The sequence below is a fragment of the Epinephelus lanceolatus genome, chromosome 8, assembly GCF_041903045.1.
Source record: "Epinephelus lanceolatus isolate andai-2023 chromosome 8, ASM4190304v1, whole genome shotgun sequence".
Taxonomy (NCBI): domain Eukaryota; kingdom Metazoa; phylum Chordata; class Actinopteri; order Perciformes; family Serranidae; genus Epinephelus; species Epinephelus lanceolatus.
In genome coordinates, this window is record NC_135741.1 from 25,333,864 (window position 1) to 25,361,130 (window position 27,267).

The 27,267-nt window shown below is 39.8% G+C and overlaps 3 protein-coding genes across 3 annotated transcripts; all 3 read left to right on the forward strand.

The window, feature by feature from the left end:
- Positions 1-2,348: 2,348 nt before the first annotated feature.
- On the forward strand, positions 2,349-11,380 carry ppardb (peroxisome proliferator-activated receptor delta b). Its single transcript, XM_033629083.2, has 8 exons — positions 2,349-2,735; positions 5,216-5,617; positions 5,729-5,880; positions 5,997-6,135; positions 6,715-6,917; positions 8,899-9,105; positions 9,196-9,439; positions 11,000-11,380. Exons 2-8 carry the CDS (start codon positions 5,278-5,280, stop codon positions 11,245-11,247), a joined length of 1,533 nt encoding a protein of 510 aa, XP_033484974.1. The 5' UTR covers positions 2,349-2,735; positions 5,216-5,277; the 3' UTR covers positions 11,248-11,380.
- A 2,889-nt stretch (positions 11,381-14,269) lies between these two features.
- On the forward strand, positions 14,270-20,618 carry mkrn4 (makorin, ring finger protein, 4). Its single transcript, XM_033628518.2, has 8 exons — positions 14,270-14,406; positions 16,608-16,736; positions 16,843-17,087; positions 17,172-17,260; positions 17,361-17,611; positions 17,704-17,811; positions 19,541-19,640; positions 19,736-20,618. The coding sequence occupies exons 1-8, from the start codon at positions 14,375-14,377 to the stop codon at positions 19,880-19,882; spliced, it is 1,101 nt and encodes a 366-aa protein (XP_033484409.1). The 5' UTR covers positions 14,270-14,374; the 3' UTR covers positions 19,883-20,618.
- An 841-nt stretch (positions 20,619-21,459) lies between these two features.
- fance (FA complementation group E) lies at positions 21,460-27,049 on the forward strand. The gene is made up of 10 exons (XM_033628341.2): positions 21,460-21,762; positions 23,304-23,889; positions 24,065-24,109; positions 24,190-24,246; positions 25,797-25,940; positions 26,016-26,139; positions 26,320-26,395; positions 26,521-26,587; positions 26,687-26,812; positions 26,902-27,049. Exons 1-10 carry the CDS (start codon positions 21,521-21,523, stop codon positions 27,004-27,006), a joined length of 1,572 nt encoding a protein of 523 aa, XP_033484232.2. The 5' UTR covers positions 21,460-21,520; the 3' UTR covers positions 27,007-27,049.
- Positions 27,050-27,267: the final 218 nt, after the last annotated feature.

Sequence of the window (27,267 nt, forward strand, 5' to 3'; positions counted from 1 at the left end):
GTAGGTTTTAACTTTATTGTTTCTTGAGGAAAACACATGTTTGAAATAGCAGTGCTTGAATGCTAAAAAAAAAAAAAAAAGTAAAGTTAAATGTGTATACCATGGTCGGATAAACCGGCTTGTAGGGCTGAGACCAAAAATGAGCTGCTGGATGGGCTCCCTTTTATTCTTATGCTGGACTCCGGGATGCTGTGCGGTGATTGTACGCCAGGTAATGAAAGTCTTAAAACTACAGTTTGGCACAGAGTTTCTCTTCATCACATGGCCAACAGGTCCGGTAAGAACGCAGTTTGTCCCCAGATCTCAGAAATTACTTTGGTTTACTACAACGTTGCCAGTTAAGTGATCGAACTAAAAGCTGGAGCACTAAAAATAAAACCCAAGTTGGAATAAATCAGTTGTCCTTTAAGGTGCTCATCACTTTGACCCTGCTGATACTTTAGTATTATCGACTGTCAAGCAAAGTTTCAATTAAACACACTTCTATTATGCTGCACAGTGAATCAGAGGCTCTTGAGGGGCCTAAGGTGTTTGTGTCACCTTCTTGCTTTGCCTGTTTGACAGTGCTGTTAAGTAAATTTACTCAAGTACTGTACTTAAGTTAGTGGTGTAGGGAAGTTACCACTGACCACTGCACCCAGTGCACACTATGTGTTTTAGATAGATACTGACTATTCACATATATAGCAAATGGCACCATTTTTAAATTACGAACATTTTGTTATCATTGCACGGTGAACACAGGAACTTAGTCAAGGTGGAAATCTAAATCAGTTGCAAGGGCCTCTTCTTTCTATGGTCTACTCCACCTCTAAGGCCCCATCACAACCACAGTGCCTGCACTGTCTTTATTTACACCTCTGAATGAAGCACAATTTTGAAGTACTTGTACTTTTCTTGAGTATTTCCATTTTCTGCTATGTCATATTTCTACTTCACTACATTTCAAAGGCAAATACTGTACTTTTTACTCCACTACACTTGATACCTTTAGTTACATTGCATATTTTGACTTATAATACAAAATATAATCAACAAATAAATGTATGTGCATTACCATGGATAAAAATAATTCTTTACTGATGCCTTGGTGAAATTTAAAAGCTACATAGCAGTACATATATTTAAAAAATGCAACATTAAAGCGATATAGGCAACATATTTATGCATAAATAATAATAATTCAATACACTATTCTGAAATGCGTCATTTTTTTAAAGGTGTACTATCATTTTTTGTACATTATACTTTTAAAATATTTTGATGCTAGCACTTAAACCTTTTTTTTTTTTTTTTGCAAAGATGCAAAGATTTGTTTTTACATCATTACATACGGTGTGGGAGCATTTCCATAAAAGTGTCAGGTTTACATTTGTGCATTTGAAAGCATATTTTAAAAAATAAAAGTAAAAGAAAAAGGACAAACATACTTATCCAAAACCATAAGAAAAGAGGCCAAAAAAACCCAAGCAAACACCAAACAAACAAACACACACATACACAAATATTTAAATGAAATAGAAGAATACTTATATATATATTATATACAGAGAGGATGTACTAAAAACTAAACCTTAGGACATTTTGATGCACAAGCATATATTAATAAATTCACAAATGGGTCAGAAATGATCAAAGTTGGGAAAGAGGAACCCCATTTTTGTCATTTATGTGAATATGACAGTATATTTAATGAAATCAAAATAAAAGTTAAAGTTAATGTTGGTCCAGGAAGAGTTGCAAATCCAAAGAAGGCAGAATGTTAATAAAGGGACCCCAAATTTTCTGGAAGGTTGATGTGTTTTTCCTTACATTATGTAATATTTTTAAGTATTTTTAAACTTTAACTGAACTCTTACTTCAGTAAAATCTTGACTGCAGGGCTTTTATTTGTGACAGAGTGTGACACTGTGACCCAAGTAAAAGACCTGAGTACTTGCTTCACCAGTGCAGGTGAAGAATAACCATTAGATTAATAAATAATCAAACTCTATATAGCTAGTAACGTAAATGTATTTAGACCAAAACACAATTTTGTCTCAAAGGGCTAGAAATGATTATTTCTGCAGACATTATCAAAGCTTTTTAGTATCCGTGCAGATCCAAAGTTAATGTCCATGTTGCAGAAAACAAAAAACAAGTGTGCATACTAGTGATACAGAGACCTTGACTCCCCAGCAGAAAGCTGTTTACTGGATCCAGTGTGTATATATGAGTTGTGTGTGTGTGTGTGTGTGTGTGTGTGTGTGTGTGTGTGTGTGTGTGTGTGTATGTGTATATATGTGTGTGGGGTTGGGGGGGAGGGGGGGGGTGTCCTGGCATGTGACGATGTTGGAGGAGGAGGAGGAGGAGGAGGTGGAGGGGGGGGAGTGTAGCAAAGCAAAGCAAAGCTAGGAACAACAAGGAGAGAGTCGGGGAGGGATTATCAGTGCACTGTGCTTATCTACATGTGATATGGTTGCGAACAAAAGTATCCAACGGTTTTTTATTTTCACCCGGAGCTCAGCGATTTGACAGCCACATGAAGGCCCGGATCAATCTAAGTTTATGTTAGCAGTGTGACGTGAGTTAGCTCCCGCTGCTAGCTAACTCCTGCGGCTGACTTCAAACAACTTGTCAACAGCCGATCGATCCTGGACGAGGACTCGGGACTGTTTTCGCTCCGTGTTTATTTTAGCCTGTTTCTCGTAGCGTAAAAACCTCCAGAAGCAGCAGCAGCAGCACTATTGGGAGAGGTAAGCTAACTTGGCAAGGCAGCTAACGTTATTTAAAGGCACACACGGGAATGTGGGTCAGCCACGCTAACAGCTAGTAGTAGTCAGCATTCAAGGTTAGTAGCTAACTAGCTAAGTTAGCTAGCCGTGCCGACTCGCTGTCGACGGCCGGCTGACAGGCTAAACCTACTCATTTGGACTTCTGATACTGTTTTCACGTGAAGTAAAAAAGGTTGACGGTAGCCATGTTTATAACTTATCCGTCTTTTAATTTCTGAAATGCTCGTATCCAGTTGCAGTCCTGTCAGTGACTAACAATTCGCAGAAATGTTGTCAGAACCAGTGTGACAGGTTGTCTGCTGGACGACAAGTCCTAACAGTCCCAATCTGGGTTGTTTTGTTCCCTAAATGTTTTATAGAAGAGTTTAGCCTTTGTCCCGCTTTGGGCCATCATGTAAAGACAATATTCATTCGTAAATCAGTGGTAAATCTACAAGGAGTGGACGCTCTGGATGTGTTTCATGGCACAGCTACACACATGGACGGATTAATCCGCTAGGGGGCCGCGGGGCAAATATTTAACCCCCACCCCCAAAGCCCTCTCCCCTACCGCCAGCGATCAACACTGCTCAGTGTGTACATAGTGCATGCACCCTGTCCCCTGAAAGCACCCACCAAGTACACTGTGCACCCTCCCACGGACCTGAGGCAAACAATAATACAGATGTCTTCCAGCTCCGTCAGAGACAAAGTTAACTTTTTAACATAGTGGAGAACACAATGAAATGTTTAGGATACATTCATGTCTGTGGTTGGCTCAAGACTCCTGAGTTGTGGACCCTCTGGGTTCATGGTAGTGGGGTCCTTATTTGTTGCAGGCCTGCACATTTTAATTTATTTTTATCCTTGTAGAAATTTGTAAGAAGAGGTGGCAGCGACCTTTTTAATATCTCTGGGTGTGTGGGCATGATGCCTATAAATGAGCCAAACTGCTTTGCAGCTATATGTGATCTTTGCATCAATATAATGAAAAGCCTTGATCTGTCCATTATGTTAGATATGCTGCATTAGCAACAGATATCATGACTGGCTATTTGCTATTTATTTTAGTGGTTTCTCAATTCACTTTTGATAAAATCTACTATATCATGACATGTTAGATTAAATATGCCATGACTCGAAGATTTTATGCATATCACCCACTCCTGTTAAGTTGTGGTCTTCATTAAAGAAGAAACAATGTGTAAGATTTAGGGGGATGTAGTGGCATCTACCAATGAGGACTACAGATTGCAACCAGCTGAATCTTCTATGCAGGTTTGAACTCCCTCAGTGTTCATTGTTCAGGAGGTTTTTACTGTGAGCCACATTATCTAACGATGGCCCTTCCTCGCCAAAACAAACTGGGCAGGTGATAAAAATAGGTAAAAACACTGAATTATTCAGTTACACATTGCAAATCAGGATTTTTCCAGCGCTGTTTGGCATGTCGGAAACGGGTCATAAGCCCAGCACCTCCGAATGTGTGCTCACCTTTTGTCTCTGATAACTTAAGATCCAGACGTTAAGGAGGTTTTTACCGGGAGCTGAATTATCCATAGAGGTCTCTTCCTCTCCAAAACAACTGGAACAGGTGATTTAAATCGTTACAAACACTGACTAAAACAGTTTCAAGTTAAAAAAGTATGTGTTTTTCTGATGCTATCGTCGTGGAGGGGCTGCTAACTATAGTGGCTGACACAAACAAAGGAATGGTCCTATCTAGAGTCAGTGTTTGGTTTGTCTGTTTTGGGCAACTGTAGAAATGTTGACACAACATAGCAATATCCGTAGACGAGGACTCCTATGTAGGAAATGGAACACTCAAAGGAAACAAAAACACTATACATTTTATACATTATACACCAAAGAAAATATTCATATTATATTACATTTCTGCCGATATATCCCCCCAGAATCCTACACACTCGACCTTCAAGGATTTTTAATGGTCTGAGGCCCCTGCTTGTCTGCTCCACTTGCCTAGTGGGTAATCCCAGCCTGCCTACACACAGTGTGTATATCATGTCATAAGCCTATTACTAGCAAGGACATTCCCTGGCTGCTCAAACACAACCAGTAGAAATGGACTGACTCAGGAAAGGACACCTAAATAAACACCCTGTTAAAGATTAGTAAATGCACAAATTTCAGTTTTAAGTGACACAATTAGACCTAACATGAAATAGCTACATTATATATAAATTTCTACTGGTGCGTATTCATGAAAAGTGGATATTTAGGGCAGCATTTTGGCCCTGCAACGTGTTATGACAAGCTTAACGCTCAGTTTGGCCAGTGAGTGGTCGCTTTTATTGGACTGTTAACTGCTAACATGCTGGAATTAATAGCAAGTTAGATGATATGTAGACTTTTGAGGCCAGTGAACAGTGATGTGGTGGTCATTCTTGCTCTGTCAATTTTAATATTGCTTATGTAAAACAAAGTATTTCATTCTTCAGCAGTGGAACTATGATGGCAACGTGACAGGAGGGGAGCCGCTGAGTCAGCTTCAACAGGAACCATGGAATGGTTTCAGCAAACTGCTACAGAGCAGCACGACAGGGTGAACGGCCACTGCAAGCCCAAATCCCCCCAGGACACGGCTGACGTCAGGTGGACACCACCAGAGGGAGAGTCTGGAGGTTCGGACAGCTGTGGGGGGACTAGTCTTTCGGAGCTGACGGACTTGCAAGAGTTAAAGGCCAGGGAAAGTGAGGATGAAGAGGACAAGGAGGAGAAGGAGGTAGTTCCTCCCTCTAAAGGCCTGAAAGGGGACCAGAAGAAAAAAGAGAAAGAGAGTCTGGATCAGGAGGAGAACAATCACAGTAAGCAAAACAGCAGTGCAGCAACTAGCTACACAGGTAAGGCTTTTATTTCAAAATCCTGTGACTTGCCTCCTGGAGAGTCATTGGAAATGGTGCATAACAGATTTAGATGTCGGAGCCTTATTATTCATGCGTTTTCTCATGCAGACCTGTCCCATACCTCGTCGCCCTCGCTGTCAGAACAGCTGCGTCTTGGCCGAGAAGACAGCACAGGGTCTGGGATCAGCGTGGAGTGTAAGGTCTGCGGGGACAAGGCCTCGGGCTTCCACTATGGTGTGCATGCCTGTGAAGGTTGCAAGGTAGGACAGTGTGTGTGACACAGCAGATGATCAAACTAAGATGCTTAAGTTTGATAACAACAGTTTTGTGCCATCCGATATGAGTTGCTGAACCGGTTGTGTTGTTTCTCACTCAGGGCTTTTTCCGACGAACCGTGCGGATGAAACTGGAATATGATCGCTGCGAGCGGTCCTGCAAGATTCAGAAGAAGAATCGTAATAAGTGCCAATATTGTCGCTTCCAGAAGTGCCTGTCTTTGGGAATGTCCCATGATGGTGAGAGGGAAAATATTTTAGCTAACGTACTCCAAAAATTAGGTCACGTTATTTAAAATAGTTAAGCCACGATATATATATATATATATATTTTATTTTACAAGTCCAAGACTTGAATGAAAATGTAATTTACTACGAAGGGTTTCCTTAAGTAGAATCTTTTTAATCCACATTGAAGAAAAAAATCAGCCTGTTTATTTAAATTAATTGCTAATCTCCTTTTGAATCTTTTCACATATTGGGGTTGCAGGAAGTGATGTTCAAGCTTGGTGTATGTTAACTTGGAATTAATTTCCCCTGATTAATGCTTATACTGTTAAATGCATATGTGCACCCTGTTATTGGCATGACAAAACAATAACCATTTTATTTTTCTGTAGTCCAATGCAGTTTAGAAACATACAGTTAATGTTAAAGTATTACTATTATTATCATTTTACTAAAGTGGGTATTTTGCTAACTAGGGGTCTCGTCCTTAAACTAAAGCAGGTAACATAACCCAACCATGCTACTGACAAAGTGAATTACCCGTGAAATATCCACACAAAATAAGACCAGCATGTGTGTGTGTTTGCTCAGCGATCCGATATGGACGTATGCCTGAGGCGGAGAGGAAGAAGCTGGTGGCAGGGCTGCTTGCAGAGGAACTGAACCTCAGCAAACCAGGTGGCTCAGACCTGAAATCCTTGGCTAAACAAGTCAACACAGCCTACTTGAAGAACCTCAGTATGACCAAGAAGAGGGCCCGCACAATCCTGTCGGGCAAAACCAGCAGCACCTCGGTACGTTTTAGTCAAATAACATCTCAGTCCTGGTTGTACAGATATATAAATATGTGGATTTATTGAAGTACATAAGTTATACATGATCATCATATGGTCACAGGAATATATTATCACATCTGTTGTCAGGAAACTGTGGCTCTGACCTCCTGTGGTCCTTAACTACTGGTTGCCTGAAATGCTCTCTGTTAAGAAATTTAAGCGAATTATATTGTTTTAATCAGTTTATCTTTTTGTGGTTAGTGCATATTCTGAAAATATGTACAATAACCATAAAGTACCCGTTGATATATAATCTATTCGTATATTTTATGTAAGGATACTCCGATTAATTGGCCACCAATTGTTGGCTGGTGTCCAAGTGTTGGTTAAATGTGGGAGGAATGCTGATGTGAAACTGCAGCGAGGCGAGTGATGAGTCAACCTGTCTTTTTCATCAGATAATGATGAGATAAAGTCACGTATACATAAGTTTTACTCAAATGGCAAAATGATTGGTTTTTGGCTGCAGAATACTGAATAAAATGTTCAAAATAATCTGATGACCGAAGACTTAAGTGTCAACAGAGTAGAACTAACTAAAAATAGTTTTCTTTAATGCAGATAAAACTAAAATGTCAGACTTTGAGTAAACCAAAACGTGACTAAAAAAACAGGATGACGTTGACTGTATACTATAAAAACTTACAAGGACATTTGAAGCAAGACTAAGACAAAATAAAATATGGCTGACAAAAATAACACTTGCTGCTTTGGTATAATTTATTGTTCTGTGTGTTGTGCACATTTTAGCTTATATTCTAATTTACATTTTATAAAATTATATTTATTTTACTTAACCTGTCATTTTGTATATCAGTTACCCACTGCGTGTTACCTTGAATTCATGAAGAAAACTTTTTTCCCTCTCATGCCTCCATGGTGAAGAAGAATCCGAAAAAAGGCAAACGTTCTTCATGAATTTAAGTAAACGGGGACCATGTTTTACAACAAAACACAACTATATTAAAACGTGTGTTAACGAACTCACACACAATTTGTGCAATATAATCCAAGTCACATTTATCCAGCCGTATGCTCAGTGCTTCTCAAACGCATCCATTTTTGCTAAAATGTTAGACTGTAAAACACCTATGTCTAGGAGTAGTGCACCCTGAGCATGCCCAGACATGAGCATGAGTTCCACTTGACCAGAGTGCAAACTCACATGCTTGCCCAGGCACACTACTTGGCTGTGCATGAGATTTATTTTTTTAACCAACTATTAAAAATCATTATGTAATAGTGAAAATAAATGTGTTTGGGAAGTACTGAGCATATGACTGGATAAATGAGACTTGGTTTACACTGCATGAGTTGTGTGAGAGTTTGTAAAAGGATGTTTCAGTATAGTTTGGCTGTGTTAAACCTGGTCCCTGTTTATTTCAGTTCATGGTGAATGTTCTATATATTCTGCTTTAACCATGGAGGCATATGCAAGAAAATAAATCTTCAAGAATTCAAGGTAACATGCAGTGAGTAACTCTTATAAGAATGATCATTTTGTGGGTGTACTGTTCCTTTAAGCTGCTCCCAGTAACCAAGTTTAGGTTGTAGTGAGGTTGTTCAAGTTGTGTCTCTGAGAGCAAGAGTACAATATGTTGCACAGATACACCCTGTGATCTGTATAAGCTGATAATGCTTCCAGTAGTAGTAGTTCAGTGATCAGCCCTAAAAATCCTGATCAAAGCACCCTTAGTTTTATTGATTTATATCTCTAACCGCTTATTCTGTTAGGGGTCACATCAGGGCTGGAGCCTATCCCAGCTGACATTGGGCGAAAGGCGGGGTACACCCTGGAAAGGTTGCCAGACTATCCCTTAGTTTTATGCTAATGCTAAATTCCTTACCCCCTAAAAAGTTAGACCTGGTATTTATTCTAGTTCTAAGACTTTGTAGTTATGGGTGGTAATCTAGGAATTGATTTTTCTCCTCCTTTTAGCCGTTTGTGATCTACGACATGGACACACTCTGGAAGGCAGAAAGTGGTTTGGTATGGAGCCAGTTAGTTCCTGGTGCACCCCTAACCAAAGAGATCGGGGTCCATGTGTTCTACCGCTGCCAATGCACCACAGTGGAGACGGTGCGAGAGCTCACCGAGTTTGCCAAGTGCATTCCGGGGTTTGTAGACCTCTACCTTAATGACCAGGTGAGTCACTGTCCACTCAGTGTGCTGCACAATAAAATGATTTGTATGTGGCTGTTTACTTTAGGCACTAATATTCAATTCTTTCTGCAGGTGACTTTGCTGAAGTATGGTGTGCATGAGGCTATTTTTGCCATGCTGCCCTCTCTCATGAACAAAGATGGACTGTTGGTAGCCAATGGTAAAGGCTTTGTGACCAGGGAGTTCCTGCGCAGCTTAAGAAAGCCCTTCAGTGAGATCATGGAGCCCAAGTTTGAGTTTGCTGTCAAGTTTAATGCCCTGGAGCTGGATGACAGTGACCTGGCCCTGTTTGTTGCTGCCATTATTCTCTGCGGAGGTGAGAACGAAGGGTTTTTAGTGAAGTATGAGGAACGGCACATTTGCTTGTTATTTTCAGGGTGTCTGCAGGTCTTGAAAAGTCCTAAAAGCATTGAATATGGTTACCTCAACAAAAAAACAGCTTTAGAAGGTCTGAAAAGATCTTAAATTTTATTTAGTAATTTATTTATTAAGTAATGTCAGTCATTAAATGTTAAATATCTGATTGCAGGCTGTGGGCTCAGTGCTATCACCCTGTAGCAAACGCTGCCATTGCTAGGAAGCTGTTCATCTCATTATGGGCAAACTGTCGATTATAAAGTTAATGACATTAACTTTAATGAATTATTAATTTTCAGCTGAAAAATCCAGCCATCCATCTGTCTGTTTTATGCAGCTTATGCTGGGTCCAGGTTCCACTAACTCACTAAATCATATCATTAAAATGTATTGTTATATAGTGCCACTACTAAAAAAAAATCAAAACATACTTTGGTCAGTATGTGAAACACTGCATTGTGTCACATTACAAAAGTCTTTAAAAAAAAAACCTAAAATTTCTTCCAGACATGTGTAAAAGTATGTAAAGATAGTCTGCTATGATTGATATTTTGTTTAGCATTGTTTTACCTCATAAAAACAAAAGAAAAATAAAAACAGAAAAACTCCACAAAAAGGCCCGGAAGCAGATCTAGTCTGTCTCCCTAATTGGGAAATTCTGGATCTGGCTTCCACGTCTGATTGCTCTAGGTTTTGCATTCTGCTTTAGACACTGGCACAGCTAAAACAAAGTCTATAGGTAAGTCTGGCTTGGAGACTAGAGCTGGGTTGACCTGTAAAGAAGCAGTGCACATCAAGATGGCTATCATTAGCATCAGAGGAAATGTTGGAGAGATTTAGCCTTACACAATTGAACCTCAGTCAGACTCAGACTCAGATGAGAAGTCTGTTGTGCACTTAAATCGGTGACTAGCAGACATATCAGTATGGTAAGTGTAATTAGCATCTTAAATTTGTTTATGTTGATTGTTAGCTTGTAAGTAGCAGGGGCTGATACAGCATTACTCGTAGTGAAACATACCATGATACGATGACACAATGTGTTCACATTATCACTGTTATGTAATTATAACAGAGGTCTAACCAAAGTTTGCAGAGAGATACATTCCATTTGACTGAGATTTTTATATTACCTGTAATAAGTCTGCTCTGTGGCAGTGGTATCAGGAGTGTGTGCTGGTGTTGTGTCAAAGTCTGTTTCCTCATCAAACAGTGTTGTGTATTAGACAGAAACCGGCTTTAGTCTTAGTAATGTACCTTACCTAGCTTGCCCGGTGTATGTTTGAACCTCAGATTTTAGGATCGCTCCCTTCAGTCGAGGAATGTGGAAACACCTCTCTGGTGATGCTTTGCACAGATACAAGTCAGTGTAGTCAAGTCAGGTCAGACATTTCACGGGACATAAACAGAAGAAGAAAAACACATTTTTTAGTGGAGGACGGTCTCTAAATTTAACTCTGCAGAAACCCTGTATGTTTGCTCAGTGTAACTCATCATAACATGTCCCTTGTTCTCCCAGATCGTCCCGGGCTAATGAACGTGAAGCAGGTGGAGCAGAGTCAAGACAACATCCTCCAGGCCCTGGACCTCCACCTACAAGCAAACCACTCTGACTCAGTCTACCTCTTCCCCAAGCTGCTGCAGAAGATGGCTGACCTCCGTCAGCTAGTTACTGAGAACGTTCAGCTTGTCCAAAAGATCAAAAAGACTGAGTCGGAGACCTCGCTCCACCCTCTACTACAGGAGATCTACAAAGACATGTATTAGTGTTCTCCAGCACAGACTGCTTTTAGCAATACTGTTACAGACACATTCATGATACTACACTGCATTCAGTACAAGCACTGTTCCATGTACGGGCGTGGATTTTAACGTGCAGATGAGGCAAAGTCACGTGGTAGGGCTAACACAATCAGCAAAGTCTTCTCAATGTCAGCATTACCCTCAGCACAGTTGTGTGTGAGTGTGTGTGTGTGAGAGTGTGAGAGTGTGAGAGTTAAGCATCTGGAATCATTTGCTTCAGGTCCTAGTTTCCCACAACGGTCACTTAACAGAGAGAATGATTTGTTTTCTCACCGAGGCTGCTCCTGTTACATTCTAATAGCAAAGCTGACCCCAGAGCAACGTCTGTAGAGAGCTTCTCCTCACTCACCTCAGCTCTGTGTTTGTCTGCGAAGGGAAAGCATTTCATGTTCTTACACCAATGGCATAGTCGAAACAGAAAAGAGCAGTCAGTTTGTACTGTGCAGAAGTTTCTATATGATGCCAGTGTCTTTGGTAGAGTGATTGTTCTCAGGCTTTTGGTAAAGCTGAAGATGCACAAATTGGTTTTTGTTTACATCATCGCCATCATCATCATCATCATCATCATCATCATCATCAACAACTGCTACTTTGCCATTTGGTTAATAGAACACAAACTGGGCTGGCTCCAGCAGTGTAGAGCTCTCTCAAAGCACCTGTCTGTGCAATACCTTTTTCATTTTTCAATAAATGTAGAGATCCAAGTTATATAGGTTTTGTCTTAAAGCCATCTACCCAAGTGGTAACTAATGGACTATGCTGCACAGATTTTGTCTCTGAAGCTGACACTATAAACACATGACCCATTGAAGTACAAGGGACCGCATGTTTGTTTTTGTTTTTTCTTTTGATATGCAAATTATCATGAATTTGCCATTTTCAGTTTTTTTCCCTTAGTTTATTCTTTGTAATTATGTTACTAATTATTTGTAATTGTTGATCATATTTGTAAGGGCAAAACATGAATTACCATCTTGTTTTATGTATTAAGTATATGTCTTCTTTCATATTACATGCCTGCCTATTTAGGTTGTACCAAATATATCGTCAAGCATACCAACAAATGTTTCCTTGATGAGGAATTTGGATTTTTACACCTTAGCAGGATTTACTTAAAACCAGCACACTGTCCCACGATGTCATTATTGGAAAAAATTGATGATTAGAAATCCAGCATCTGGCATCACAAGTCGTTTCTGTATTCACCCGAGATATCACCACAGTCCTTGATTACTACCCTTTTTGTGTGCAGTCTGATTTGTCATGTTTGGAGAGCCACCAAGTGTAACAGCCTTACAACACTGTAGCCAGGATTCATACGTATCCAACTGTTTTTCTTTCCCTTATATTCTGCAGGACTTCTTTTTCCACTGTACTCTGAATGGACTTTAGTATGTCAGCACTGGTGCACACTGTCCACCTTCAGAAGTCTCCTCTTGTGCTCTTAATCTGTCTTGATCCCTATCTACCTCTAATGTATGATATGTGACATTATTCCACTGTCTCATCTGATCTCTGACATTTATTTTTTTGCCTTAATTCCTGCTATTGGTACACATCGTTGCAAATTTGCTATCATTGGTTGATGTGTGGTGTGCCATACATAGCAATGGTTGTGGATGGATAAAACTAGAGAGAACACCAAAAAGTTGATGTAAGCTACCTCTATGCCTGTGTAAGTGGTGGATTGACATATTTGTTCCCACAAACATGTTAAGACTTGAAGTAATTTCGTCCTTAAAGCCACATGTAACCTATCTGCAGATCTAGTTTAGTTACATCTCACTTATAAACTTTATTAGAAATATTAATACTGATTTTTCTCAATTTTTTTTATCCCTGCTGGTAACAGCTGTGGCCGGAGGCATTATGTTTTGGAGCACAAACGTCCACTTGAACTCAATGACTAACTGATTAGACTTTTCTGGTCAAAGGTCACTATGACACACTTTGCCACAACTTAAGAATTAATGTGCTAATTATGACAAAATCTCACGCAAATGTCAAATAGAATAAAATCAAGTGATGACATATCGGAAAAGTTTAAAGGTCAGTTTCACTGTGACATAAAGTTCTACATAAACACTTCTCTGGCTATTACTCAACGCCATAACTAGGGAACAGAAAGGGGAACATTGGTCAGACACTGAACTGGTAACATTAATCTTGGGTGTCCACCTCCAAACTGTACTGATTGTATTGATCTGTGCAGCCTGATTGAAGATGTGTGTGAGGCCTCCATGTTGTAGCATACATAGCTTCTTTTCAGCAACATCTGTATTTGAAGCATTGTCATGGCTACATGAGTCTGGACAGACTGAAACTTCACTGGTTTATGGAGGCATGCTAGTTTTGATTATGAGACAGATTATATGTATAACCTGAGATCCTGTGTAATCATATAAGGACATCTCATTTTCGGTTTACTTGACTTTATACTTCATACTACTTAACTACTATCTAGAGGAAGTAAAAGTTGTCACAAGGTTTCTTTTGGTGCACATGTGGATGGATAATTTGCACAATACACTAATCCATGTAAAAAGATGGCAGCCATCTCTGCCAAGTCAGTCTGCATCCAATCCCGATACAAAAGTGGACAAGGTCCAAAACCTGATCACATTTTATGGTTGAAACTTGTTTATTTATGATTAATAATGTTTGTAGTTTGATAATGGAATACAAAGTGACTAATTTTAGTAGCAGTGACAAGATAGGACAATTAGGAAGTACTCATCTGAAGACATTGGGACTTAATTATCATTGTCAGTTTTTAATTTTTTATACTGATGGGGACCTACTGATCCCAAATAGCTGGGAGAAATTAAAAATGCATACCAAACGGGGATAAAACACATGCCTGCAGTTTATCAGCTTCTCTCACTTGCTAATATACTCCCTGGTGTGATAGCAGTGGGAAAGTTCAGACAAGTAATTGGATGAATGGGAATGTGAACGTGATGACGTTAGGAACAAACGTCAACGTCACGTTTCTATTGGCTAGTTGCTAAGCTGATTGGTAGAAGGAACCGGCTGATAATTAGGTGGTGAAATGGACGGCGTTTGGCGGCACTCTTAAAACACACGGAGGATGGACTCGGCCCGTAGTGGAAGTATCTGTAGGTAAGCGGCAGTGTGTTGTACTAAAACGGCATTAAAGTGAACAAAATGGGGGAAAGTAGCTGCTGTGACGATGAGAAACGTTACTAACATGTCCGTTAGAGAATCTGTGCTACTTTCAAGTGCTGTCGTGCTACATTGGATGTAGACGTTAAGACGAAAGAGTAACTTTTTAACGATTAAAAACAGTAATTTTGTTGTAGATACAGTAAGACAAGTTTGCTTTTCCGTGGATATTTGAGACGTTTAGTATTGGCGTCATGTAAAAAACGTTAAATGGGTGGGTATCAAGAAAGGTTAATTTTTATCCTTAGACAAGCGTTGAAATGTGAACGTTGGCCGAAACAGTTAAGCGTTAGCGTTAGGTTCAATCAGTTACTGGGATTGAAGTGCACTCTGTCCCATTTATTAGCTATCACAATCAGTGTTAAACTCAACTGTGATTAAATACCAGTGCTTAACATAACGTTAGCCAGAATAACTGAGGATGTTAGTAACTTTAAGTTTATGCAAATGAGGGATCTTTTGATTTCCGACAGCACGTAAACACATATAGGTTGGTTTGCGTGATCGTCGTGTGTGTTGGAAAAGTTTAAGCAGTCTCACTCTTCAGATAATTAGCTTAATATATTCGTCATTTTAGAAGATTACAGCTGCGAGATGTTATTGCCAGCTTTTTCATGACATTTGTAGATAACGTAAGACAACAGTTAACGTTAGCTGTGTTGAATTTTATTGTTTTTCAAAGGGTCTGAAACAAGTTCTGCCTTTACCTTGCCCTTAGCCACTGCTAGGTCCACAAACCGTTGCGTTATATAGGATTGTTCCTTTGGTTTACATACCTTTTTATGAAAATAACTTGTGCAGCTGCTACAAACCAGACAGATTTGAGACTTAAACACAAACTGACTTAACCGAATTGGGACTTTAAAGCAGAAGTCCCAGGTTTTGACTAGCTTAAAATCCAGGAGCAATAAAATAACCCAAATCATGGTCATATTTTAGGATTTTTCCATCCATTTACATACTTATTTTTCGTATGTAGTTCGTAGATAACTTGCGTAGTTGTTTCTATCGTTTTGATATTACTAACCAATGACACTTGAGAATTTCACACAAATTGACTTGACAGACATCAGACTTGAAACCAGAAGTCATAGGTTTTGACCTTCATGAAATCTTGGAGCAAAAGAACGCAACTCTACAAAAATGGAAAGATTCAAACAATTGCAGACTTATATGTTGATGATACATTTGCTAGCTTCCAACAAACTATCTGAAACCTCCCTGCTCATGTATTTTTTTAAAATTCTTACAAATTAGGCAGTAGGTTAAAGAAAAATGTAAATACATTTTCCCAGAAATCCCAAAAGAATCTCCCTTTGAAACATATCTGTATAACAGGACATGCACTACAATCAAAGGACTAACCTCTCACGTATACAGCATCATCAACGACAACTTACCTGGCTATGATAAAATATCCACAAAAGGAAAATGGTAAAAAGATCTATGTTGAGTTTTTAGTGGGCAGGAGTGGCATCAACTATTGGAACAGGCACAGGCTGTATTAATCGCAACAAAACATAGGCAAATCCAATTCAATATAATTCACAGAACATATTACACCCCCTATAGGCTACATAAAATTGACAGTAGCATTTTTCCCATGTGTCAGCGATGTAAAGCCAGTGAAGGTGATCTTCTGCACATGCTTTGGAGTTGCCCAGTGATAGAATAATTTTGGAAATACAGTATCTTAATAACCTCAAGGACAGTAGGCGCGCAAATCAAGCAGGACCCAAGGATATGGATAACGGGGGGATGTGAGTTCCGTTATTGTGAACTACGACAAGAAACACATTATTCTACTTGCCAGCACTTGCCATCACCAGCACACTGGATTAATGAACTTGCCTCTTACTGTATACATGAAAAAATATTATATAATGCAAGAAAAAACTAGAGGGACTTGAGAATTTCACACAAACTGACTTGACCGACTTGGGACTTGAAAGCAGAAGTCCTAGATTTTGACCTTTTAAAACCCAGGAGCAATGATATATAGCCATAAAAGTGAGGCAGGCCTTGCATTGCTACAAACTTTTAACTATTTAATATTTGTGCTAGTGCGTTGAATGGACCTGGCCTTGGCTATGTGATGCTTCATGGTAGGAATTTACTCCCTTCCCTTTTCATTACAGACATTTCCTAAATGGATATTGCAGATTTGGATCAAGATGTAATTATCGCCATGAATGGCCAGATATAATACCATCGCAAATATGCAGATACTTTCAGAAAGGTGGATGCTGGTATGGTGACAGCTGCAGGTAAGCTTTTTATCTTCCCTCCATGTCCTCATTTGTTTGTATCTAAATGATAGAGGATGACATGCAGCCAGATTTCCTTAGCCCATTCAATATTTTCCACCACTAGATATCTCCATGTCCCTCAACCTGAGGTTGATGCAGCTGCTGCAGGTCGAAGAGGTTCAGAACCTACTGTGTCCGCCTCCAGTGTGGCTTATGCTCCATCTGACAGAAGAGGGTCAGAGCCTGCTCTTCTGCGGTCTGAGGTGACGTCCAAGCAGGAATGCAGCAGATCACAGCTGTTTCCTATCTTGAATCCTCAACACAACAGTGGGCGCCTGGCAGTAGATATTGAAGAGGAACAATCACAAGGTATTGGATGTTTTCATGGGTGACACTGACTTTGGTCAGCATTTTTCCACACTTGACTATCTTTTTCTTTTTTTTTTTTAACAGATGCTGACACTCCTATCAGTGCTTCTTGGGAGTCTGTCCATAGCTCAGAAGTTGCTCAAGCATCTGCATCTGATGGAGGAAATGAGCAGGTTTACTTCATTTTAAGTCTGATCTTTCTGCAGGCATATTAGTAAATCAAACAAATTGAACCCAGGAGGCTTATACTGACCACAAAGTTTCTGTGCTCAGGAGACTTCTTCCAATGAGACGACGGAAGACGGTGCTGCTGCTGCAGCCTCTAGTACACAGGGGAATATAGAGGAAATGGAGGCCTTCCTCCAGAGTCAAAATGTGACGTGTGGCATCTGCATGGACAAGGTGTATGAAAAGACGCCAGGAAACCAGGTTTTTGGAATCTTGCCAAACTGCAATCACGCCTTCTGTTTACAATGCATTATGACCTGGAGAAAAACAAAAGACCTTGAGCCGGATGTGGTCAAGTAAGTTTCAGGAATATTTAAATATTTAACTGCATCTGATGACTCGTGTAAAGGACCTGACCTAACATCAGTGTTAAATAATTATTCCTCAGGAGCTGCCCCCAGTGCCGAGTGAGGTCTGCCTTTTATGTGCCCAACAAACACTGGGTTGAAGGACAGGCAAAGGAAAGCTTAGTTGCTGCCTTCAAAGAAAAATTCAGGTATGGTGTGAGATTGGGTTTTGACAGCAACACTAATCCCCACAGCTGGGCTGAAGGTCTGACACGACCCATGACCTCTGAAACTGTTTAATGTCCACGAGTGCAATTTGAATTATTTTTGTCCTACCAGAGCACAGTTAAAAAGAACGATTTACAATTTCAAGGTTCTATATTCAACATTCAGGACATTTAATAAAATGGCAAACAACTATTTGCTACATAAAGATATAGTAGAGTAATGGTATCCTGAGCAAAGAATCAAGTCACACTCCCTCTGTGTGTGTGCTGTAATCCGAGCTTCTCCATTCTCTGTTTTGGTAGCCGGGCCGGCCATGCGTGCATGTCCCACTGGCTATCTTAATAGCTGCTGCTCTGCACCATGCTCATGTAGCAGTTACCACAGATAACATTGTCCTGATGCACAGTGCTATGAGGGTGTCGTCGTGGAAGCTTAACGCCCACACTAGAGCCCAGGATTAGGAAAGCAGTCCTGCCTGCTGCTGCTGGATTTTCGAGTGCTCCAGAAATGAGTCCTACAATCTGGAAATGAGTTAGTCAAAGTCAGTGGGTTTTTGAATGGGTGTACAGCTTCATGGTGGTGTTGATGTCGAAGTTGTGCACCTGTGGTGTGGTGTAGTGTAGTGTAGTGTAGTGGAGTTTATAGCCTCACTTTGGCCTTTTACTTCTGGAAATTGCATTTAGGTTTAAGAAATGATAGAAGTGGTGTTTATTTGTGAAGATTACCTCACTGAACAAAACTTCAGTATCAAATGTTTGTTTGCCACAGAGGTCATTTTCTGCAATAATACAAAATGTAGTGTAAAAGTCCCCTAGGCTTTTTAATGAGGGAACCAGGGAGACATGAACTTCCATGTTGGCCTACAGAAAACCATCATCCTCTATGCAGTCCTCTAGTTCACACTCTGGTTCCCCCCCAGATTAAACCTGTTAGCTCTGTCAGCACTGTGGCTGGTGTTGGCACTGTTCGTGTACAGTGCTGCTAGTCTTCCCTTATTTTGTACTGGCTGGGTGTGTAAGTACTGTACATTGGTTTTAGTCATCCTTTTTTTCACACTGGACGTGCCACTCTGGCTTGACTTTTCTGGCTCATCTATCCCCTGCATTTCCACTGATATTTAACTTCTGAAAATAAATTTTTCTTGACAAGTTGTAGAGTGAAATTCAAGTGGAGTGATGAAAATGCAAGCAGTATGTAAACTATATTAACAGCAACTCAAAATATTTACCGTAAAATGCTACCAAAAAAAGTCACTGACAATAAATGTTTGGATGAATTCCACATCCACATGCTAAAATCACCCTTTTCTCACTCTCTATAGTGGGAAGGGATTATTCTTGAGGTGTAAAGCAATTTGCTAAAATATCGTAACAGACAAGAAATGTATCAAATTGAGGAGATAATGATAAATGTGACATTTCACAGGACCTGCAAGACTTAACCCGATGGATTTGATTTTAAACAATGTCTATAATGAATACTGAAGGTGCCACATTAGTGCTGAATACAAAATGGGGAATTAAAAAACGTCCAAATCTGTTGCATTAATTATTAGAGCGTTGCATTTAATTTCCCAGAAATATGTTGAGTTAAATGCAAAACTGCTTGAAATCTCTGAAATTACATGAATGGCCATGATTGGTTTGAGAAATGACCACATGCAACTGAGACCCACCCTCCTGTCCTGTCCCCTCTCTCTCATGATTCTAGTAAGAAAAGATGCAGGTATTATTCGCGCTACAGATACTGCCCCTTCAAAACAGACTGCCTTTATCGGCATGACAAATCTCCACGCCGCGGGTCATTTCCGGTAAATATAACCCTTTTTATATGCTATCAATTTCTTACCACCATTAGTATACATGATATAATGTGTTTACTTTTTATTTGCTTCTTGCTCAACAGTATTTTACAGAAGATGAAGAATTTGATGTAGATCTGGTCAGTCGTTTCATCGCCATGACCCTTCTCGGTGGTTATGATGACGACAGCGACAACGAAGATGATTACTCTAGCTTTGCTATATTCCTACCTGAGGAGTATCGTGTCTGAGCTTTTTCTTTCTTTTTGTCAGTGCCTGAAACCACTGAAAAACTGTAAAATTGGCCCCCAGAAGAGCATATGGCTGTGTTATGACCCTTCTGTCAGTATTGAAACTTCTTGAGTAGTCATGATCAAGATTCAGGATGTCAACATGCCCCATGGAGAGCCCAGTGTGTTAAGGTTTTTAATCACAGTCAGACTACAGCAGGTGATTTTACCGACCAGCCCTCCTTCAGCCAGAGAGGATCTAACCTGTGAAATCACCTGCTACTGTTTGGAAACGATGACGTGTACACTCGGCTCTCTACGGCACATGGTCTGTTGCCCTGTTTTGATGTACACATCCCCGATGTGATGCATCTTTAATCTCTGTCTTATGGTGTTGTGGTTATCTATCTTTGCATTTATTCCACTCTTGTGGCCAAAATGCTTAAAACATGTTGCCGATAGTTAATTTTCCTTCTACTTGCGATTAACGGGAGTGCTCAACTCTGACTTCGCTAAGCGATTTGCACCATTTTGATATTTTAAAGATTTGTGTGGATGGTAGTTTTAATTGTCTATAGATAAAAAGTATGCTGTACCACTTGTCGCCGATGTCCACTACTAACGATAGGCTACCTCAAGTGATAGACACCCTTTTCCTAGTTTTGACAAGGTCATGAAATGTCAAGATTTTATTCCTTTTTTTTAAACAAGTTGTACTTGTACACAGAAAATAAAACATTGCTTCACTCACTGAAAACCTGTGTCATGCTTTCAGTGACGTTTTTTGGATTTAAAGTTTAAGATTAAATTGATAGGCTAGAATCTATAGAGTGTACTACTGGGTGGAGCACAAACTAAGTGAAAATACACATATAAAAAAGACATGTCAGCATGCCTTGCAGTATACACCGCTTAATTAATTGGAATATTTTTTCCAATCAGCGCTTTTGAGCATTAAAGCTGGAGAATCATAATGCAGACAGGATAATATTTATAAATATTTATTCATGTGTTGCTCAGGTAGTATTGCAGGGGATTGGGTATCTCCTTTCTTTGGGTTCCTGCTCATGTAGGGGTAGAAGGAAATGAAAAAGTAGATATATTGGCTAAACAATCATTAACATGACAGGTAATTGACTGGCAAGTACCACTAGGTAAATCAGAGGTCAAAACTATCATAAAGGACTATAAACATGTAAGTGCTGGTAGATTGCAGAGTGGGAGCCCAAGGGAAGGATAGGATAGGACGTACTGGATTAAATTACACACTCCATATAATAGGGAAGCATCCCTCAGGACTATGTTCACACCATAATGAACTGTAAACAGATAACATCTCCTAATAGACTGCAACAGATCTGAAGAAGAAATAAGGCAGTTAATAAGAGGACTAACTGAAGGAAAGTGCAGTATTACATTTGGGAATCTACTTGTAAGGACATCAAGGAATATACATAAGATTATTTTTAATTATTTAAGAGTAACAGCAATAATAGAGACAGTTTAGCCACTGTCTATTTTGTTTGTTTCCTGCCAAGCTGCTGCTCCACACTCCAGTCCAGTAGGTGGCGGTAATGCACCTGAAAGCTGGTTTCTCCAACCGCCGTTGAAACGAAGAAGAAAACATGTCACCATAAATGGCGCGGTGGGTATGGGAGGATGATACGGTGTCAAACTTCACCCGATAGAATGGACGCTGGTATGTTTCTGAATCGGTTTGACGGGCAGTCGAAGCTGCTGGTCCGGTCCCTCCTGTGTGGAGCCTCCGGTGCTCAGAGAGCTGTGGGTGTCTTCCACAGGCAGCACCGAGCCAACCCTGAAATGTCGCTGTCTAACTTCATAGAAATCCTGTGCCAGGACCAAGTTATCTGTCCACTTACTGAGGCACAGCCACTGACGGTGTAAGTAAAGATACACGACGTAAAATCCATGTTACGGTAAGGTAGAGTTAAATTGTCACTGTAGGACCAGCGGTCCAAACTCGCTCAGTAAACCATAATGAATTATAGCAATACAGGTCCTTTCTCACAGCAGCAGACAGTTTACTCGTCATATCACACAAATGTCAGCATTAAAGGACTGTTCTTTACTATCAGAGGAGGGGGGTGGCAGAGGTGTGACCCTCCCCAAAGCTACAGATATTTTTCCTTTAGTCTCCGTGAGTGACTTGTGGAAATTCATGACGCTCCCTTTACCATAAAGTAGTTGTCAGACTTTTAAAATTTACCATTTGATGTTTACATATATATATTGGTAGATTTTCAGATTTTTTCCCCCACTTAAATCTTTATCAACATTTTTTGTAATAACAGCATAATGAAATAATAAAATAATTGAAAAATAATAAGAGCCAACAAAACAAAAACTGCTTGGGTAGATGCATGATACACACTTTTACAACAAAAATTGGCCATTCTTTTTAATTATTACTCCAGTCCAGTGTCATCATTTTGAGTCCTGTATAGAGTCCATTTTTCTTCTGCTTCTTGTAGTCTTAGTATGTGTGTCAGTTTCACCATTAAAAAGATTTCTTCCACAATTGCTAGCCATTGGTCGTTTGATGGTGGCATTTTTTTTTTTTTTTTTAACCCCAACTCCTGGTGATAGCTTTCTTACTTGCTACTAGCAATATTTTGATCAAATATCTATCACTCGAGTCGCACTAACATCTTCTTCGGAAAGATTACATAGATAAAGCGCTAAACAGTTGTTAGGGACCTCATATCCTAGTATGTGGTCAGTCTCTTTACATATAATTTTCCAAAATACCATTATTTTTCTCACATTTCCAAAAAATATGAGTGTGGTCTACATCATAAGACCCACATTCGCGCCAACACTTCTGGCAACTATGGAGATGCTTACTTTTCTTTTCGGGTGTAACTGAGAAATGAATCAGTTTCTTCCATGAGAATTCCCTCCAAGTTCGTGAATGAGTGGTTGAGTGGTGCATCTTCCACATATTATGCCAATCTTCATCTGAAATTTTTACGTTGAGTTCTTTCTCACATTTAACCTTGATATATTCAGTTGAATGTTTGTCATTTGTATTCAGTCCTTGATATAGATTTTCAGATTTTAATACAAACACAAGTAAAAGTCACCCTCTCCCCACCCTCAGAAATGAACAGTACAAAAACATAAGATGACAAAAAAGGCTCTTATAGGTAGTATCTATTAGCACCAACTACAGAATAGATGTTTCTGTTCGTATGCATATACAACGAGTACACAAATGTTGTGTGATGCCTCTGCTCTATTGTGGCATGTCAGATTTATTTTTACTTTACTTAAGAATTTCAATGCTTTTCTACTTCTTCACTGCATTTCAGAGAAGGAATGCTTTTTACTTCCCTACATTAAGTAACACATGTATAAATAAAATGAAATGTCATATGCCCATGCCTATGCCTCACACCCATTTTTTCCTTATCTGTTCTAGTAAACCGTTGGTGTGCCAGTTTCCAGCATTATTCAAACAGAACCTGCTGTCCTTCATCTATCTAGTCCACTCATTTCTTCCTCGGACCGCTGTCCTCCATCTTCTCAAGTGCCTCAGCCAGGACCCTCATCCAAGCCCCTGGGTCACCGCTCTGGTTAGACAGATGGAAAGAACCCTGGGGTCCCATAATGAGGAGCCTCTGTACACGCCACGGTGCAGCCACAGACTCACTGAGCTGTCGCAGCGTTTGCTGGGTGTTGGGGAGGCTGGAGGATGGGCCAAGTGCTTTGGTGGTCACACAGTAGAATCTGAAACTCAGAGTGCATTTGGTTTATCAGAGCTGGGGACACAACGTAAAAGAAAGGTCAGCTTTGTCAGTCTGGACTCAGACGGTGAGGAAACAGGACAGCAGAGTAAACGGATCAAGATGGACATCTGTGGTAGTGAATGTCTCAATGCTGAAGAGCAGAATGCAAAAGAAGAGACATCAGGAGGATTAGGAAATGATGCTGCAGCAGAGACTCGTGCTGAAGAGCTGCAGCCAGCACCAGGCGGTTCATGTGATGCTCTGCCTGAACAAATAAAGGTAAAGACAGGCTTTATCTGTCCTGTAGACACTGGAAGTCTTTCCATTAAATAACATATTGATTAGCAAGCTTCCAGAGTGATTAAATCAAGTGCAGTAATTGGACCATTATATTTACTTTTCACACTGGTTACAGTTGAAATAACAAAATGTGATCTATTTTATATTTTTGTAGGTCTCTGCTCTTCAAATAAAGGAATTACTGGAAAGTCAGACAGAGGTAAGAAGAACTGTCTTCTGTCTTCCAGCCGGCACAAACTGACATTTGTTATTACTATAAATATTATTGTCTGTTTGCAGTGGGACCAGAATTCCGTGGAGGTGTTTAAAGTGCTGAACGACTGTGACCCTGGTCAAGTATGTCCTCCAAATTTTATAGCTGACATTTACTGTGCATTAAACTGTATTTAAAGGTGTTTGCAATATTTTATTCTGTCCCATTATTGTATATGAATGAACAAAATACTAGATAGGTACATAAAAAAGCAGTTTGTTTATTCTCTGTAAACAGTTAATAACAGAGTTATAAGACATACTTTACACAAATTTTAATTAAAAGTATACATAACAAAGGCAAATTCTTGATATGTTAATTTATCACATTGAAAAAGGCATCTGACTTGATGTGACTGAGAGCAAAGAGTAATTCAGTGCTCATGTGTAGTCCGCTAAGTGTTAACCAGATCTCTCATGGACTCCATTATCATCACTTCACAGTATGTCTGTCACATTAACATTCAGTTGGATAAAAGGGACCCAAACCCTAACAAAGGTGTAACTTCTCTTTTTCAGAAGATAAGTATAGATAAATCTTTTAATGTACTGCTCCACAGGTTCAGTATGAATATGGACTCAGAAATAAAAGTTGAGTTGAGTCAAGTTCTCACAAAAAAAATTAACACAAGTTTACATATGTCAGAATGTCAGACAGTGTTGGGGTGTAGTGACTATGTGTAATTTGCGCATTTTGTTCTAGCATGATGGTAGTTGAGCTACATTCATATTTGCTGAGTGATTCAAGTACTCAAATTACTTATTTGCCTTTTTTAGGCCATTAAATGAAAGGATCTCTTTTTAATTGTTATTTTCCCATTGCTTCTCTACTGTAATTGAAACCCCCTTTGAACACAATTAGTCAAGTAGTTTTCAAGATTATTTTTTGGAGCTTTCATTTGATAGGACAGTGGTAGTGTGAAACAGGGAAAGATCGGGGATAACATGCAGCCAAGTGCCGCAGGTCGGAATTGAAGCTGTGGCCTCTGCGGCAAGGACATAGCCTTTGTACATGGGGCGCTACCTGCTCTACCAGGTGACCTACTTAGCGCCCCCAGTTAGTCTTGTGTATTAACTATTGCTATTTATTAAGAAATGTTCGGAAAAAAAATTGCATGCTATTTTAGAAGCTGAAGAATGAGGTTGAGTAATCCTGCTGCAACACCTCTAGTTTCTGACAGGCAGGTGTCTGACTGACGGACATAAACCAAAGCTGACGTTTCTTTAATGATGGGGTATTATATTTTTTTGGTTAATGACCAGTGATCAGGTGGACACTTTTTGCATGGACATTGTCATTATGATCTCGTTTTTTTTTTTAACAAAGTAATTTAAACTACTTCTTCCAATTAGCTTTAGTTAACCAAACTATATAGTATCTCCCCAGGCTTGCTTTGCTGTAGTTTAACTTCTTTCAGTGTGAGGTAATTATGATGCTTACACAGTAGCTTCCCTAACTCTGATTTCAGAGCTGTTATATTGTACAGATATCACTGAATGTAAAGCAGCTCTAATATAAGAAATAACGTGGAGAAGCCACCCTGGAGAATACTCTCCTAACCACTCATGTTATACCTTTGCTTACTGATGGATGGTGAAAGGACTAATCCCACATCTCTGCCTCTCCTGTCCAGGTGGAGGTGTTTTGCAGCATGCTGAGTTTGCCTGATTTACCAGAGCAGACTCTGCCTAAACTGTGCAACAGTATATTGGCTCCCTCTCTGGACTTCAGCTACAGCACGGCAGCAACACTGCTCAAGAGCCTCCTGCTGCAGAAGGTCCATCTCTGAATATGCAAAGGATGAAAAATGCGTCGCTGTGTTTGATACTGACAGGATGTCATCTTACTGTAGGTCCTGTCCCTGTCAGAACCGGCCTCAAGATGTCTAGTCTCTGCAGTGATGTCACTGTGTAGCCGCTATCCCAGACCAATGTGCCACGCTGTGATCGAACCAGTTCTTGAGGAAAAGAACATAGGTGAGGAAGGGTTTTTAACAGGTATTAACAGGGAGGTCAGAGTCAGTTAGTTGCAGAGCAGCTGGCATGGATTCAGTGTCCAGGTTCAAGAACAGATAAGCAGGACTTGATGTCATGATCTTGTTCCTCACCTCTTGGCCTGAACGTCAATGGTTCCTTTACTTTGAACTTTGTTTTCAGGGAATCCACAGGCTGAGCTGCTGAACAGACTGATAGAAAACTGCCTGGATTCACATTACAGACTGCTGGTGCTTCAGTAAGATAAAACATTTAAATGATGTATTTACTGATTTAATAAGTAAAAGAAGCACTGAATAATAAAATGCACTGTTATTATTATTAGTTGTTTGTTGATACAGTCTTCACTCGTCTTCCTCCCAGAATGACGTTCAAAATAACATGGAGTGAGGCAGTGCTCTCAATTATCCACAGCTTGCTCGACTCCAAGGTGAGATGACTGTTGATTCATGGGAAAACTACTGCAAGGCCACTTAGTCATAATATTCCTTGTTATTGAGATTCCATTTTTGTTTTTTGTTTTTTTCAGCCTGACCTGAGTGAAGAAATGTTCACACAGTTCACAGAACAGCTCGTCAGCCAGAGTCCTCAGTTCACAAAGTCTGTGAAGTTTGCAAAGATGATGCTCACAGTCCTCACCAAATACAGCAGTCATGTAAGTTTGTAATTCAGATGCATAATGGCTGAACAGTGGATTAGGTAGTATTTGTAATCTGTCTGCATTTGTGTTAATCTGTATTTCAGGTGACGGCTGCACACAAACACTCCCTGCATGGCTGCCTGATGTCAAATGAAACCTTCCTGAAAAAGTCTCTCCAAGCTGCTTTGAAAAGAATCACACACACATGAAGTTTCGTCAGATCTAGTGCCTGTTAATAAAATGTTAAAATACGTTTTTGTCTGATTCTTGGCAATGAATCTTTTTATTCCACCTCTTTGACACAGGATATTACAATTCCCTCTGAGTCAGGTCATACAGAAAATATTTAAAAATAATACAACAATGATAAGGGCCATTCTGCTGCATGAATGCTTTTAGTTTAAATACAGTCATCTGATAATGCTTCTGTGCTGTTTTCTAAGATTTGAAATGCAGGGCTCTGACTTGTA